Source organism: Medicago truncatula, chromosome 7 (assembly GCF_003473485.1).
Source record: "Medicago truncatula cultivar Jemalong A17 chromosome 7, MtrunA17r5.0-ANR, whole genome shotgun sequence".
NCBI classification, from domain to species: Eukaryota; Viridiplantae; Streptophyta; class Magnoliopsida; order Fabales; family Fabaceae; genus Medicago; species Medicago truncatula.
The window spans coordinates 36,285,322-36,298,851 of record NC_053048.1 but is presented as its reverse complement, the minus strand read 5'-3'; the positions used below and the strand labels follow the sequence as shown (position 1 = coordinate 36,298,851).

General features: G+C 32.0%; 1 protein-coding gene across 1 annotated transcript; it reads left to right on the top strand.

Annotated features, from left to right (window-relative positions):
- Window positions 1–3,076: 3,076 nt before the first annotated feature.
- Window positions 3,077–11,714, top strand: LOC120576922 (uncharacterized). Its single transcript, XM_039827631.1, has 13 exons — window positions 3,077–3,396; window positions 4,670–4,728; window positions 5,011–5,128; window positions 5,430–5,503; window positions 6,175–6,243; window positions 6,911–7,501; window positions 7,592–8,130; window positions 8,578–8,642; window positions 9,590–9,669; window positions 9,795–10,039; window positions 10,160–10,288; window positions 10,750–10,902; window positions 10,995–11,714. Exons 1-13 carry the CDS (start codon window positions 3,249–3,251, stop codon window positions 11,131–11,133), a joined length of 2,409 nt encoding a protein of 802 aa, XP_039683565.1. The 5' UTR covers window positions 3,077–3,248; the 3' UTR covers window positions 11,134–11,714.
- Window positions 11,715–13,530: the final 1,816 nt, after the last annotated feature.

The window sequence follows — 13,530 nt, the reverse complement described above, 5'->3', positions numbered from 1 at the left end:
AAACAATAGTAATTACAAATAAATTTAATACAAATAGTATCAACTTTCTTAATTCTTATAATTTTACTAAAATGTTCTTATATTTAGGGACAAAGTAGTATCATTTATGTCATTAATAATTTTTTTATTAATTAATTCAAGCAAGTTGTGAAGCAATTGACATCAAGTGTTGTAATGATTAATTTCTTAATAAGATTTAAGTTGATTACTTTTTTGGTCATTTCATATAAGCAAAAAGAATAAATTTGATTTTTTTATTGGGGTTGTGGCTTGCTCACTTATGAGAAAAATGGTTTGTGGAATTATCTTGTGTGTTTGTTTTGATATTTCTTAAATTTATTTATCTACTATACAATGAAGTGTACCTACTACATAAATAAGTTTCACATCAGTTAGAAACTACTTTTCACATCAGGTAGCAACCGATGTAAGGTGACATGATGTGAATACAACCCTATTAGTTCTATTAGAACATCAATGATGGTTAAAAACGAACATATGACCAAATTTACAACAAATGCTAAGGGATTATGGACATTTGTTATTAGATTGATGAGTTGCTTGACTTTGAAGAAATTAAATGGAGGTTGGTTGTATTTTTCTCTTCTGCTATATGATCATAACACAACGACAATTAACTTCCACTAGATAGTTAGCGAATAATATTTAACCGTCGTCGAGAGTAAAAGAGTAAACCAACTACAAAACATCTCACTGACATCAGAAATTCACAACTGATCCAAAAAGAGCATGAGACTTGTAAATGACAAAAATATGACCCAAGCTAGCCATGCGAATTGTGAGCAAACTAGAGTACACTACGGTCAAATTTTTTGTTTCCATAATGCTCAATGCTTTGGAAAGGAAGTGTTGATTGTTCTCTTCCAACCATTTCAAGACATTATCTCTCTTACTTCTTCCTCTCACTAGCGAGTTAGAGCTTATAAGCTTACAAATTAAGATTTTGCGTTGCAGATTTTGCATTGTTCAGCAAGAAAAAGAGAGATGCAGTTAAATTCCAGCAATTATCATAAATGCGGACTCAAGGAGTACTTTTTGATGATGAAGAAGGGGACAATGAGAATCATATCATGGTATCTGAAAGGGTTCATGATATAGGGTAACAACATTTTAGGACAATTTAGCACTTGAATTTATTTCGTAATACTATACTAATATTGTGTACTAATTTTCATATGGTTACACCTTTTAAGTTTTTTGTTTATTTTTTATTTATAGTCTCAAACAGAAGTAGGATACGCATAAGTCTTCTCCCCCCTTCCTTTACTGGAATTCAAATTGATTAGTCAATGTTTTATTATTTTATCAAATCATTACTATAAATATAAACATGAAAATTAAAATTTTCTCTTATATGAATGCAAAATTCAATTTTTTTTTTTTTTTTTTGTCAAGTAGTCTAATGACCAGAGAAATTCACCTTTAAGATGAATGAGTGGGGTGTTTGGGGTTCGAACCCCAACCTCTGCACAAATTGTGCATTATCCCTTACCAAATGAGCTAAGCTCATGAGGACAAATTCAAATAGTTACATGCCTAAAATATGAAAGAAGAAAATAAAGAGAAAAAAAATATGAAAACTACTTTATTTATTCAAAAAGACACACAAAACTACAAAAGAGAAAAAGATATATAATGAAACCATCTCTGCACTTTATCTTAAATAAAGAAATATACGTGCTACTTTACATTTTGCTAAAAATAATATCCGTGTTACTTTTAAATACTTGAGGTTGGTGTGTTCCTTTAAAATACTTGATGTTGGTAATGGTACCATTCCATTTTTGAGTGCACCCTAATTTCATTTTAGAAGGTGATAATGATTTGTTGATTTTCTTTCATTACAAGTACTTTTAAAATTGGTTCGGTTAACGAGTGCCTTAAGACCTAAGACATTGGTTAAAGAATCTTTTAATATAAACTTTAGGTTTAATTACACTTTTGGTCCTCGTGTTTTGGCCTACTCACGAAAATGGTCCTGCCATTTTAAAACAAAACAAAACGGTCATTCAATTATCATTTTTGTTGCATTTTTCGTCCTACCCCCCATTTTATTCTCCAAAAACGCAGAGAAATGACAGTTTTAGACCTACCCCCTATGTTCAACCATGAAATAAACAAGGAATAAAACATGTGGGTACAAAGAATCCACTTTATTCAACACACTAACAAAAAAAAACCTTAATTTCTAAGATATGTTTCAAATTAGGTTTTTTTTGGTTAGTGTGCTGAATATAATAGATTCCTCGTGCCCACATGTTTTATTCATTGTTGATTTCATGGTTGAGCATAGGGGTAGGTCTAAAACCGCATAAAACTGTCATTTCTCTGCGTTTCTGGAGTTTGAAAATAGGAGGTAGGACGAAAAATGCAACAAAAATGATAATTGAAGGATCGTTTTGTTCTGTTTTAAAAGGGCAGGACCAATTTTAATGAGTAGGCCAAAACACGATGACCAAAAGAGTAATTAAGTCTAAACTTTATCTTAAAAATGTAAGTTTTTACTATTGTTTTAGTAATAATTACAACACCTTTTAATGCAAACTTACTTATTTTAACATTTTAACCAATGATACTCATTAACATTCTCCTTTAAAATTTACTTCCTCTGTCCCATAATATTTGACACAGTTGATCATATTACGTATGCCAATGCATAATTTTGAGCTTAAATATCTTGAATAATATATTATAAAAAATTATGAAAATTTGATATTTTGAAAATACTCATCGAGACAAATCTAACGACATCTTATAATATTATTTATCTTTGTATATTAGTAGAAAAATATGATCAAAATAAGTTAGGTCAAAATTACACATTTTAAGATGGGTAATCTATTGCAGGACGGAGGAAGTACATCATATAATAAAATCGAAAAATTCGTCAAAAATATTTTAAATATAAGAATGTACTATAATTTCATAAATAAAAATAGATAATAATTCTTCCGATTCTTATTATAAAAAATAATTATCTTGATTAATTAAATGAATTGTGTTATTGAACATCCATTTATTTGTATTATTCGACCGCATTAACTAGACGAAAGTCAACTCAAAATGAGTCAACAGGGTCTAAAACATTCTCAGTGACAAATGTTTCTCATGTTCTTTTCATCGCAACAAAAGAAAAATGTTTTTTTTTTTATTATTTAATTAATGAAGTAATACTCATCTGCGTCAATCTCATGAAATGATCTGAGAAAAACTGTGTGAGTAAAAAGATGAGTTTTTTCAATTTGATTCTCACTCTTGTTGTGCTTCTACTCTCTGCAAATGGTGAATCCAGCATTAAAGGTGAAACCTTTATTGTTTCCAGCTTCAGCTACCCTCATACTAGACTCAGACCCTTTGATTTGCGCTATATAAGAGGTTTGTAACTCAATTTACTGTGACCCTTTTGTCTTTTACTCATTTATTGTTGTTGTTGTTGTTTGTGAAGAAGCATGATTTTAGTGTGAATTTTATTGAGTTGGAATTGGATTTGATCTTACTTGCTTCATCTGCAAAGTCTATGAGGATTGCACAATTAGTCTGTTTTTATGTTTAGGGGAAATCTAAGAGATTGATTATAGTATAATATTTGGCTATGATGGTTATTGGAATTATGAATCTTGTGTTTAATGTTAATTATGCTTTTAAAGGACTTTCTGAGATTGATAAGTAGGTTATCTTGCTATAGTTTATCACTCTAGGCTTTTAAGCATAAGTGCATAACAATTCGAAGCACCATATATTGTCTTTTTTTTTTCTTTTCTTTTCTTTTTCCTTCCCTTCTTGGAAACTTGGTATCCGGCCCAAGAATCGACTTATTTGGGGATCAATCCCACCGTCCACTAGCTGGGGGCCCGACCCAAGTCAGAGCAAAACTCTGTATGGATTGGGCGAACACAAGAATTGTTGTCACCTGGAGGACTCAAACCTGAGACCCAGAGAGGAACACAGTTTTAGGTCTCGAGCCTTCACCACCAGGGTCAATCCATGGGGGTTAACCATATTTTGACTTTAAGCATATGATGTAATCTTTTTTGAGTGGTGTTTGTAATTTAGGCTTTGTTTGGCAAAGCCAATTTTCAAGCTTATAGCGGATAACCTACTCCTTATAAGCTTATAGTGTATAGCTTTTCATTTTTTCTCTCAATTTTACCCTTGTTATCTTAGTTGAAGTATATTAAATATTAAAAATATATTTTTATGTCATTTCATGTTTATCTGTTAGTTCAATTGCTAATTTTACCAAAGACTAATAAAGTCAATTTGATAGCTTATTTCTATCCACTATAAGCTAATCTGCTATTAGTTAGCTTATCAGCTATCCGCTTCTTTTTACCAAGCAGAGCCTTATTCTCTAATCTGTGATGTGATAATTTGTTACATTTAACTAATATGACCAGAATCCTTATATAAGCAAGAAAGGAATAATAATCAGGTGTGTAAAAAAGTTCAGATGGAAACAAGTGTGAGATGATATCATAGAATAAGATAATTTTATTTTTCCTTATGCTTTGGTGATTCCATTGCGAGTTCTGTTATTTTGAAAATTATTACATATATGTTTTCACAAAAATATCATTTTCTGATATTTTTTGGAGTTTTGGAGTTGTGGATGATCTTACTTGTTTGTTTATGTTTTCTATTGCTTCAGTTGATTTGCCGCCATGGTTTTCTGCAATATCTATATCACTGAACTCAGATGTAGACCTTGTAAGTATATCTGATTCTTCTACTTTGATATCTCTTGTTTTAAAACAGCTCATATTACATAAGGTATAATTGAAAATGATATAGTTCTCTATTTATCTGAGAAAAAATATTTGTTTATACGTCCTTTTATAATATTCTCCCTTAATGTAAAATTTGTTCTGATGAAAATTGTCTTTACCGATTATGCTGCATAAAAGTTCCACGGAGTTCCGATCACAATCTTATCTTTCTGTTATTTGTTTGCCTTCTTTTGTTCATACTTCATGCATATGCTGTTTTCAGGACGTGTCTAAAATTGAAAAGGTTCCAATGAGCACACTGCCAATAATATGCTTTAGAGATGGAGGTCCTCCACAGCCAGATCCCTTAAACATAACTTTGAAAGATTCAGCTGTCTCAGGTAGGAGACCAAGGAAGCCATGTTGTTTATTTCTGAGTTGGACATGTATTTATGTTGGATACTACGCGAACAATTGTTTTTTAAAAGAGTATCCACTCACTCTTTTAATTTAATATTTGTATTTTATAATATTTATACAAATTTTGTTTTTAATGTCTGCAGTCTAAGATTCTTATCCCTCATTCGCTTATTCTCCTTCTCATTATCCCTTCTTGACAAGAATGAAGAGACATGATTTCCTTTTTGACTGTTTGTTTTCAGTTTCCTATTATGATTACTCTCTGTTCCCCATTTTCTTCAGGGATAAATGGTTTAGATGTGGAGCAGTGCTTTCCTATGCAGAAAAACATCACTTTGAAACTGACAAACAATCAGGTATTGTTTTAGGTCTTTTTTTGCGCTGGAAGCATCATCTTTTACTCAGTGTTGTCAAATAGTGGTTATAAGTATAACAGCTCTATAACTCTAAACCATAGTTGACTTCGTTCCATGATAAGTTATTTAGTACAAAGTGTTGTCAAATAGTGGCAGCAACGCTATAATACTGTACCATAGCAGAATTTGCACAAACTACTATTTGCCACGATAAACAATATTGTTTTTATTTGTTTATATTGGCTTCGCTTCATCTAGCTCAATGTCTCCTTATGGTTATAATGACATAGAAATAATTGCTTAAAAATTAAACTCCTAAAGTCAAGATTCAGTTCAATTAAAAGTTAAGTTATTGGCAACACGAGTTTTTACATCTTAAGGCATATTAGACTTGAAGCATAAACAAAGCAAATGTCCACTCTGCCTTATGCTGAAGTTCAACTTTTGTTATAAAGAATGGGGATAGAAAGATTCAATCGCCTAACCACTTGGTCACAGGGGCTTTGATATGCAATATGTCTAGGACCAATCCTTTTAAAAGCTTAAGCTGTTCGGTCCATAATTTCTTTTATATATCTAACATCTATGTTGCTTGGGGAGCGGTTAGTTGCGAGTTTTTTTTTGTTCTTTTTTAATTTCTTAGACAGCAAACATAACAAATTACTGTTCAGATATCTCCAGGTGTTTGGTTCATTGGTCTTTTCAATGGCATTGGACCTACAAGGACACAGTCGAAGATGGTAAGGTCTATTATGCAAATATTATATTTAATTAGTTCTGAATTTTCCATGTACGCTCCATCATTGGAACAATTTTTATCATTTCTATTTCATGTCACTGTGCATACAAAAGATAGTTGTTGTTTCTTTAGAATCCGGATTTTGTTGGTAGATTTTATCATAACCTTTCCCCATTATTCAAGAAGTTTTCCAAAGTAATACTATTCTTATTATATACACAATTTGATACACAACTAATTGAAGTTTTCTGGAAATAATACTATTCCAAATTAAATTAAATGTTGAACCATTATTGGCAGGTGTATTGTCATTATTATTTGATTATCGTAATACTAAGATTTTTAGCCAATGATTTCTAATCTACAGGTGTATTGTCATTATTATTTGGTTATCGTAATACTTGCATTTTTTTTTTTCCGTAAGGAGTTTTCTCTGTCCTATATGCCGAGGGCTTGACATTTGAACTAAATTCGTTGTCCAATTCAGATAAGAAATTGTTCAGTATATCTAGTTTAACACATCATTTCTATATACCAACCAACTTTCATATAAAGCTAGTATAAATAGTTGAGCGTTGTAAACTTAGAAAGTGGATTAATTGCCAAAAGAGTAGACTGCTATTTCTAGAAATGTTAGCTTATAACTAATAATATTTCCACCTCTGCAGATTGTCCGAGGCCCAGCGTACTCCTTTGGTGCCAATATAACCGTGGAAGCATGCACAAATTCAATGATGACAGGAAATTTCTGTAACAGTCCAGTTTATCCGTTCTCATGCACACCATCTGATGTCAATAATGCTTTGAAGGCTACAGAAAACAACACAATGTTGGAAAATTTGATGACCTGCAAAAGTAATTTGAAAACTTTCTGTGCTCACGAAGGTGTACCAAACATCTTCTCCTTGGATATAATAAATGTGGCAGAAGAATTTACAGTTATGGCAAGTGATGTCAAATTCAGTGGTACATCTTCAAACAAAACAACTGGTGCAAATGATGTTGGTTTAATGTGTTTTGTTCGCCATGGTGCAATGCCTTCAGCGACTGTATACGATTACTCCAGTGATTTAAATAAAGCACCGCTGGTTATTCATTCACCATTAATTGGTCGTTGGTACATTACTATCGTACCGATCAATCTTGTAAACACTCAGGATAGTAATGTTACGGCTTGCTATTCGGTGGAATCCCACATGCTTCAATGTTCGCTTGGGAAGGCTGGACCAAATTGTACAATGGATATCTACACGCTTCAGGTAGTATTCTTTGCAAGATTTATTCTGCCAATTATTGAAGGTAAATACACTGATATAAATTATTAACATGACGAAAATGGTTTTGTGTAGACATTTGTACGGAGAGGACCAACTCCCTTTGAATCATATTATTTACCGGTTGGTTCTGGAGCATCTTATACTTCTGCCAATTTCCCCATTGAAACGCTTTTGAGTAACTCATCGTACAATGGAGAACCTGGTAACATTTGGACTTACTTACTTTTGGACATTCCTCGTGGTGCTGCCGGAGGAAATATTCATGTGCAACTATCCTCAGATGTGAAGATCAATTATGAAGTTTATGCTAGATTTGGTGGATTGCCGTCTCTTATTAGCTGGGACTATTATTATGCTAACAAGACAAGGAGAAGCGATACATCTATGTTTTTCATGCTATATGATTCAAGTGATGGCAAGATCAATTTCTATATTATGTATGCTAGAGAAGGAACTTGGGGTTTTGGTCTTAGACATCTTAATACCAGCAGAAGCGATCCTTCTAAAGGGACAACTGTCATGTCTCTTTCACTTGAACGATGCCCAAAACATTGTTCCTCTCATGGGGACTGTAAATTTTCTTTTGATGCAAGTGGCTTGACATCATACAGGTTTATTTTAAACCCTTTGCTTGTTCCATTTACATTCCATCCGTTTCCTTTCCTTTAAATTGCTAGACAAGAGCCATAATGTAACATTTGATACACAGGAACATAACACAACATGAGTTTTGTTCTATACTTGGTGCATATTAAAAGTAAAGCAGAACAGGACATAAAGTAATAAATAGTATATTTTTTTCTTCTAATAAACGGGGTGGAACCATGTAGAATATAACAGAGCAGGCTGTTTCATTTTGTCCTATCTGTGTGCCAAATGTTACCTAGAAGTCCTTTGTAGTGATTGAGATTTTTGTGGGGAATACAATTCAGATGGAATGTTATAGAGTTTCTGAAATGGATTAATTTTTTGTTGAGACTAGGTTATGTATGTTTTCCATTTATTTCCTGATGTATTAAGGAATTCTTCATTTTAAACGTTTACTTTGTTGTCCTCAGCTTTTGCTCTTGTGATCGAAACCATGGAGGCATTGACTGTAGCGTTGAAATTGTAACACATCAAGGTGCTTGTTAATTTTTGAGATTGATGAAGTTTGTGATTTTATTGCTTTGTAGTGTATTTTATTTACTTATATAAAGCATGACTTTTATTATTCCTGTTGTGTAACTTATTATTAGGAAAAATTGTCTTTTGGTCCTTTATCTTAATTTACTTTTTAACTCAGATTCTTTATTTTTCTTTGTCAAGTTAGTCCTTTATACTACTTTTAATTTTTTTTTAAATTTGAACACAAAATTCTCCAAGTTTACTCAATGAAATTTTGTAATTATTAAGGGGTTCTGATCGCAATGATTATTTGAATAGAATCTCTTAGTCAGTTTATAGAAGATGGTTCATCTAGAGATGATTTGAGTGAGAGACATTTCAGGGTGCTTGAATTTCAACACAAAACTCTCTTCAGTTCATGAAATCGCATGAAAACTCGGAAAATTCTTGATGTATAGATTAAAAAAATCCATGAGTTTGAAAAATTCTTGAAAAAAATAATATTGATAGTGCGGTTTGATCCAACGGTGTAAACACATAAATGACTAATTTTGACACAACAAAGATAAATGCCTAAAGTGTTAAAATAAATTAAGGTCAAGGATCAAAAGTGCAATTTTGCCCATTTATTATTTATGAACGTGGGTATTAGTGCTTTTGATTCTTTTTGAACTATGATACATTTTGTAGTAATTTCTGTTACAAACGTATCTGTTTGTGTTTATTAGTTATTTATTAATTACTTATTAATGGCGCACTTATAAGTTAAATTCAACCCTTCAAGAGTGTTCGACAATTTCATTCTAAATATATACAGTTAAAATCCAAAGATTATGTACTCCTCATTTTCGATTCATTTGTCAAATGTATGCATTCTCTATTGAATATGTATTCACAACATGGCATGCAAGACAAATTACATAATATTTTATTCTCAAATCTAGTTATTGAAAATTGGTGCAGGGCATGTACGACAATCATTTTTTCTCATTGTATCCAATGTTGCGGCCATACTTCCTGCCTATTGGGCCCTTCGGCAGAAGGTCGTTCTTTCTCTTTACTTTTGTTACTCTTTCTAACTTATTATTTTATTATATAGATTTTTGTATGCAACCCATAGTTTACCGTTTTTTGGTTTAGAAACTCCATAATATCTTTTATTATGCAGGCATTAGCAGAATGGGTTTTGTTCACATCCAGTGGAATTGCGAGTGGACTATATCATGCCTGTGACGTAGGTGCCTGGTGTGCATTGAACTATAATGTCTTACAGTTCATGGACTTCTGGCTCTCTTTCATGGCTATAATTAGCACTTTTCTTTATCTAGCTACTATTGATGAAGTATTGAAGAGGGCAATCCACACAGCTGTTGCTATCCTTACTGCCCTAATGGCTGTAACAAATGCAACTAGGTAAATGAACAAATAGACTGAATATTCACACACGTATGCGTGCGTGCATGGACACATACGCACATATACTCACCATAAAAAATGTGTCTTTTTCATATTTATTGATCGTGAATCATGCAGGTCTTCCAATGTTGTTCTTGTGATAGTGATTGGTGCGCTTGGTCTCCTTATTGGATGGGTTATAGAGTTGTCAACAAAGTATAGGTCCCTTTCCTTTTCAGTTAGATTCTCACTTGATTTCTCTCACTGGTAAGTTTTCTGTACATGAATAGTAAATTTGCTGAATACAATATTGTATTGGTTTACATGCAACATAGTAGCAATCGATGGCACTACACTTTATTTTCATATTTTGTATTCATGGATTCATTGCCTATTCATGTTTATCCATTGTTGTCAATCAACCCTCATTCTCTCCAACCAACAAAAGTTTCATGGCCGATCACCGTATGATCTCATGTAACTGCCTATGCATCACTGACACTTCGCATCAAAGGCGTGTCCGTGTCAGACACATGTTGGTTTCCGACACGACACCGACACATATAATATAATTACATTTAAATATTTAATTTTCTCAAATTATTTTTGGTGTCGACGTGTCAGTGTAGTGTCGTACCAGGTGTCTGTGTATGTGTGAGTGCTTCATAGGTAACTACTAACGAGGTTGTTCCTCAATATAACTTATCAGTGATGACTTTTACCTGCAGTTTACAAGTGATAAAGCGATGGCTCTGTAATCTTGTTGGGTCACTTCTAAGACGGTACCACTGGCCTTTTGCCTTAGCTGGTTTTTCTGCACTGTCAATGGCAATAGTAAGCTGGACACTTGAAACCAGTGAAACTTACTGGTTTTGGCATAGGTATTAAATATTACTATCCTTTTCCTCTCTCAATTTTTACCTTCTCGATCTCTATTCTCTCATGTTTGATTTCTTTTGAAATGTTTTTACAGCTTTTGGCATATTTCAATATACACATCTTCTTTCTTCTTCCTTTGTTCGAAAGTAAATATTGTGGATAGTGAGAATCAGCTACCTGCAAATGCAAACTATGAACTAACCCATCAGGACTCACTTCCAAGAAGTGGTTAGATATAGAACAATATAAATGGAATAGGTTGGTGTAAAGAGGGGATACAGAGGTGAATCATTTTGGATTTCTCTATTTTTGTGTTTAAGGCGAGTTCATGTGATGTGAAGGTGGCACAAAAATGTGTGGCTAACGGTATTGGATGTGAATTGGTGTATGTTCGGTTTATAGTTAAGAATCCGCTAAGGTACATTTAGGCTCAAAGCATCTATGGAGTTCCTCTGAGACAAAACATACAATCGCAATGGAAATCGAAGCATACTGGCTGCTGAATTGGATAAGAAGTCATCCTAGGAGTCAATTTTGAGGCCGAAAATAGTGAAGTGACAAAGCAAAGCAGTCTCTTGTAAATTATTTTCAGCACAAGGTTTGTTTATGCCATTCTTTATAGGATAATTTACTCTCAAGAGAATCAAACTAGGGATAATTTTTGGTGAGGGGATAAAGAGGCTTGTCTTATGTAATTATAGTTTAGAGTAATATTTGTCTGCCTTTGAACTGTATCATATCTAGAGATGTTGTGATAAAAGCTGCTCTTCAATCTTCATAATGGATCTTATGTACTTCAGTAGCTTCTTTATAACTTAGATGGCTATTTTTTTTCTTTCTCAAAATAGTTTTTCTCTGTTGGAGGTAATTTTATTCGAGACGTGTTAGACACTAAATGTGGATATCTCTCTTAGTCGAAAATCGAACCTTAGTTCTCTCACTTTTGGGAATCTAGCAGCCTCACTCGCTTCCCATTGGTACTAAGATGGGTATATTTTATAAAAAATAAACAATGAAGGAATTTGCATTACACAAACATAATTTATAAGGTTGACATGAAAACATTAAAAAAGGTGTCTACTAAGCAAGAGTGATGTCACTCTATGGTTCTATTATTAACCATGTAGTGATCAAGTTTTGTATTGTGTTGAATATAGTTTAATGAAATAATCATTGATGTGAAGGCTTATACCTACTTTTGGTTTTATTCCATTTTATGGTATGGTATTTTGGAGAGTTTGTGTACAGTTCTTGTGCTTATCATGCAACATAAAATACTTACCCAAATATCCAAAACAAAATAATTTATGAAATGTTCTTAAACTTTTTTTTTTTTGTGGAGCTTATGAATGTTATTTATTATTATTATTTTTTATATAAAAGAGCTTATGAATGTCTGTTTTAGGGGAAAAGAGCTTATGAGTGTTTTTTTAGGGGAAAAGAGCTTATGAATGTTATTATGTGCGTATATAAAATGTAATATATTTTTTTTTAGGAAATAAAATGTTATTATATTATGTGCGAGTTGTGTGTCATTTAACTATTGTCTTATTTGCTTTATTTAATTATCATCCTTGTGAAGTTGTGATGATAAGGTTATATACCCAATTTTGGCATTGCACCTTAACAAAACTCAACAACTAGCTGAGAAATTATTGGAATTAATTTATATGAAAAAACTCTTTCACACTTCCAATAGTGTAATAAAAAATTTGACAAATTACCTCCACTGTCCTTTAAGTTTGACCTTTTTGTGGATTGATTCTTTAAATTTTTATTTTATCGAATTGATTATTTATGTTACATTATACTTTTAGTGTTAGCTTTTTTAACGAGTTCCGTTAAAATAAAGTATGTGTGATAATTTAATATTGAGAAAATTTACATAGATACATCATATATGTCCATATCATTTTTCCTCTCACTTCTTATTTAAATCTAGATTCTGAAGACTTTAAAATCAAAATATCTCATTGTTCACAATAACGTCTGCATTCATCAGTAGTGGTTAAAATTTATAAATCTTTTATAACGAGTCATTTATCTCTAGTGTGAAGTGTGATGAATTGACACATGAATGTTCTTCATATCTAATTGTGCAACAAAACTTGTGATTCACACAATCACAAAATATAAACTACAATGCAACAAGAAGATGATTGATTTAAAGTCTAATAATGCAAACAAAATGTATCATAAAGGACCAATCCAAAGTAAAGATTAAACTTAAAGGAACGAACTTCTAATTTTGTCTAAAACAATTCTTTCAAACTTCTTTTAAATTTCAGGAAATAAATGCTCTCATAAAAAAATAATAGAAATATATGATTAAATATAGAGAAGTGTAAAATAAATGCAAATAATAATAGCTATGGAAAAACCAACTTTCTTTTTGCAAAAGGAAAAATCAATATTTACAAAACTATATATATCATGAATACCAATGTTAAAGTGCAAAAGATATTTTGTACTTTTTTTATAGTAAACGTTTAATGAGGATGTCATTTAGATGTGGTTGGTGCCAAACATATTTTTATCCCTTTTTAATATCTCAGCATGTTTCTTAAAATATATGATATAATTTAATTTCCATTTTTCTACATAAACATTAAATTTGGGAGACCCTACAG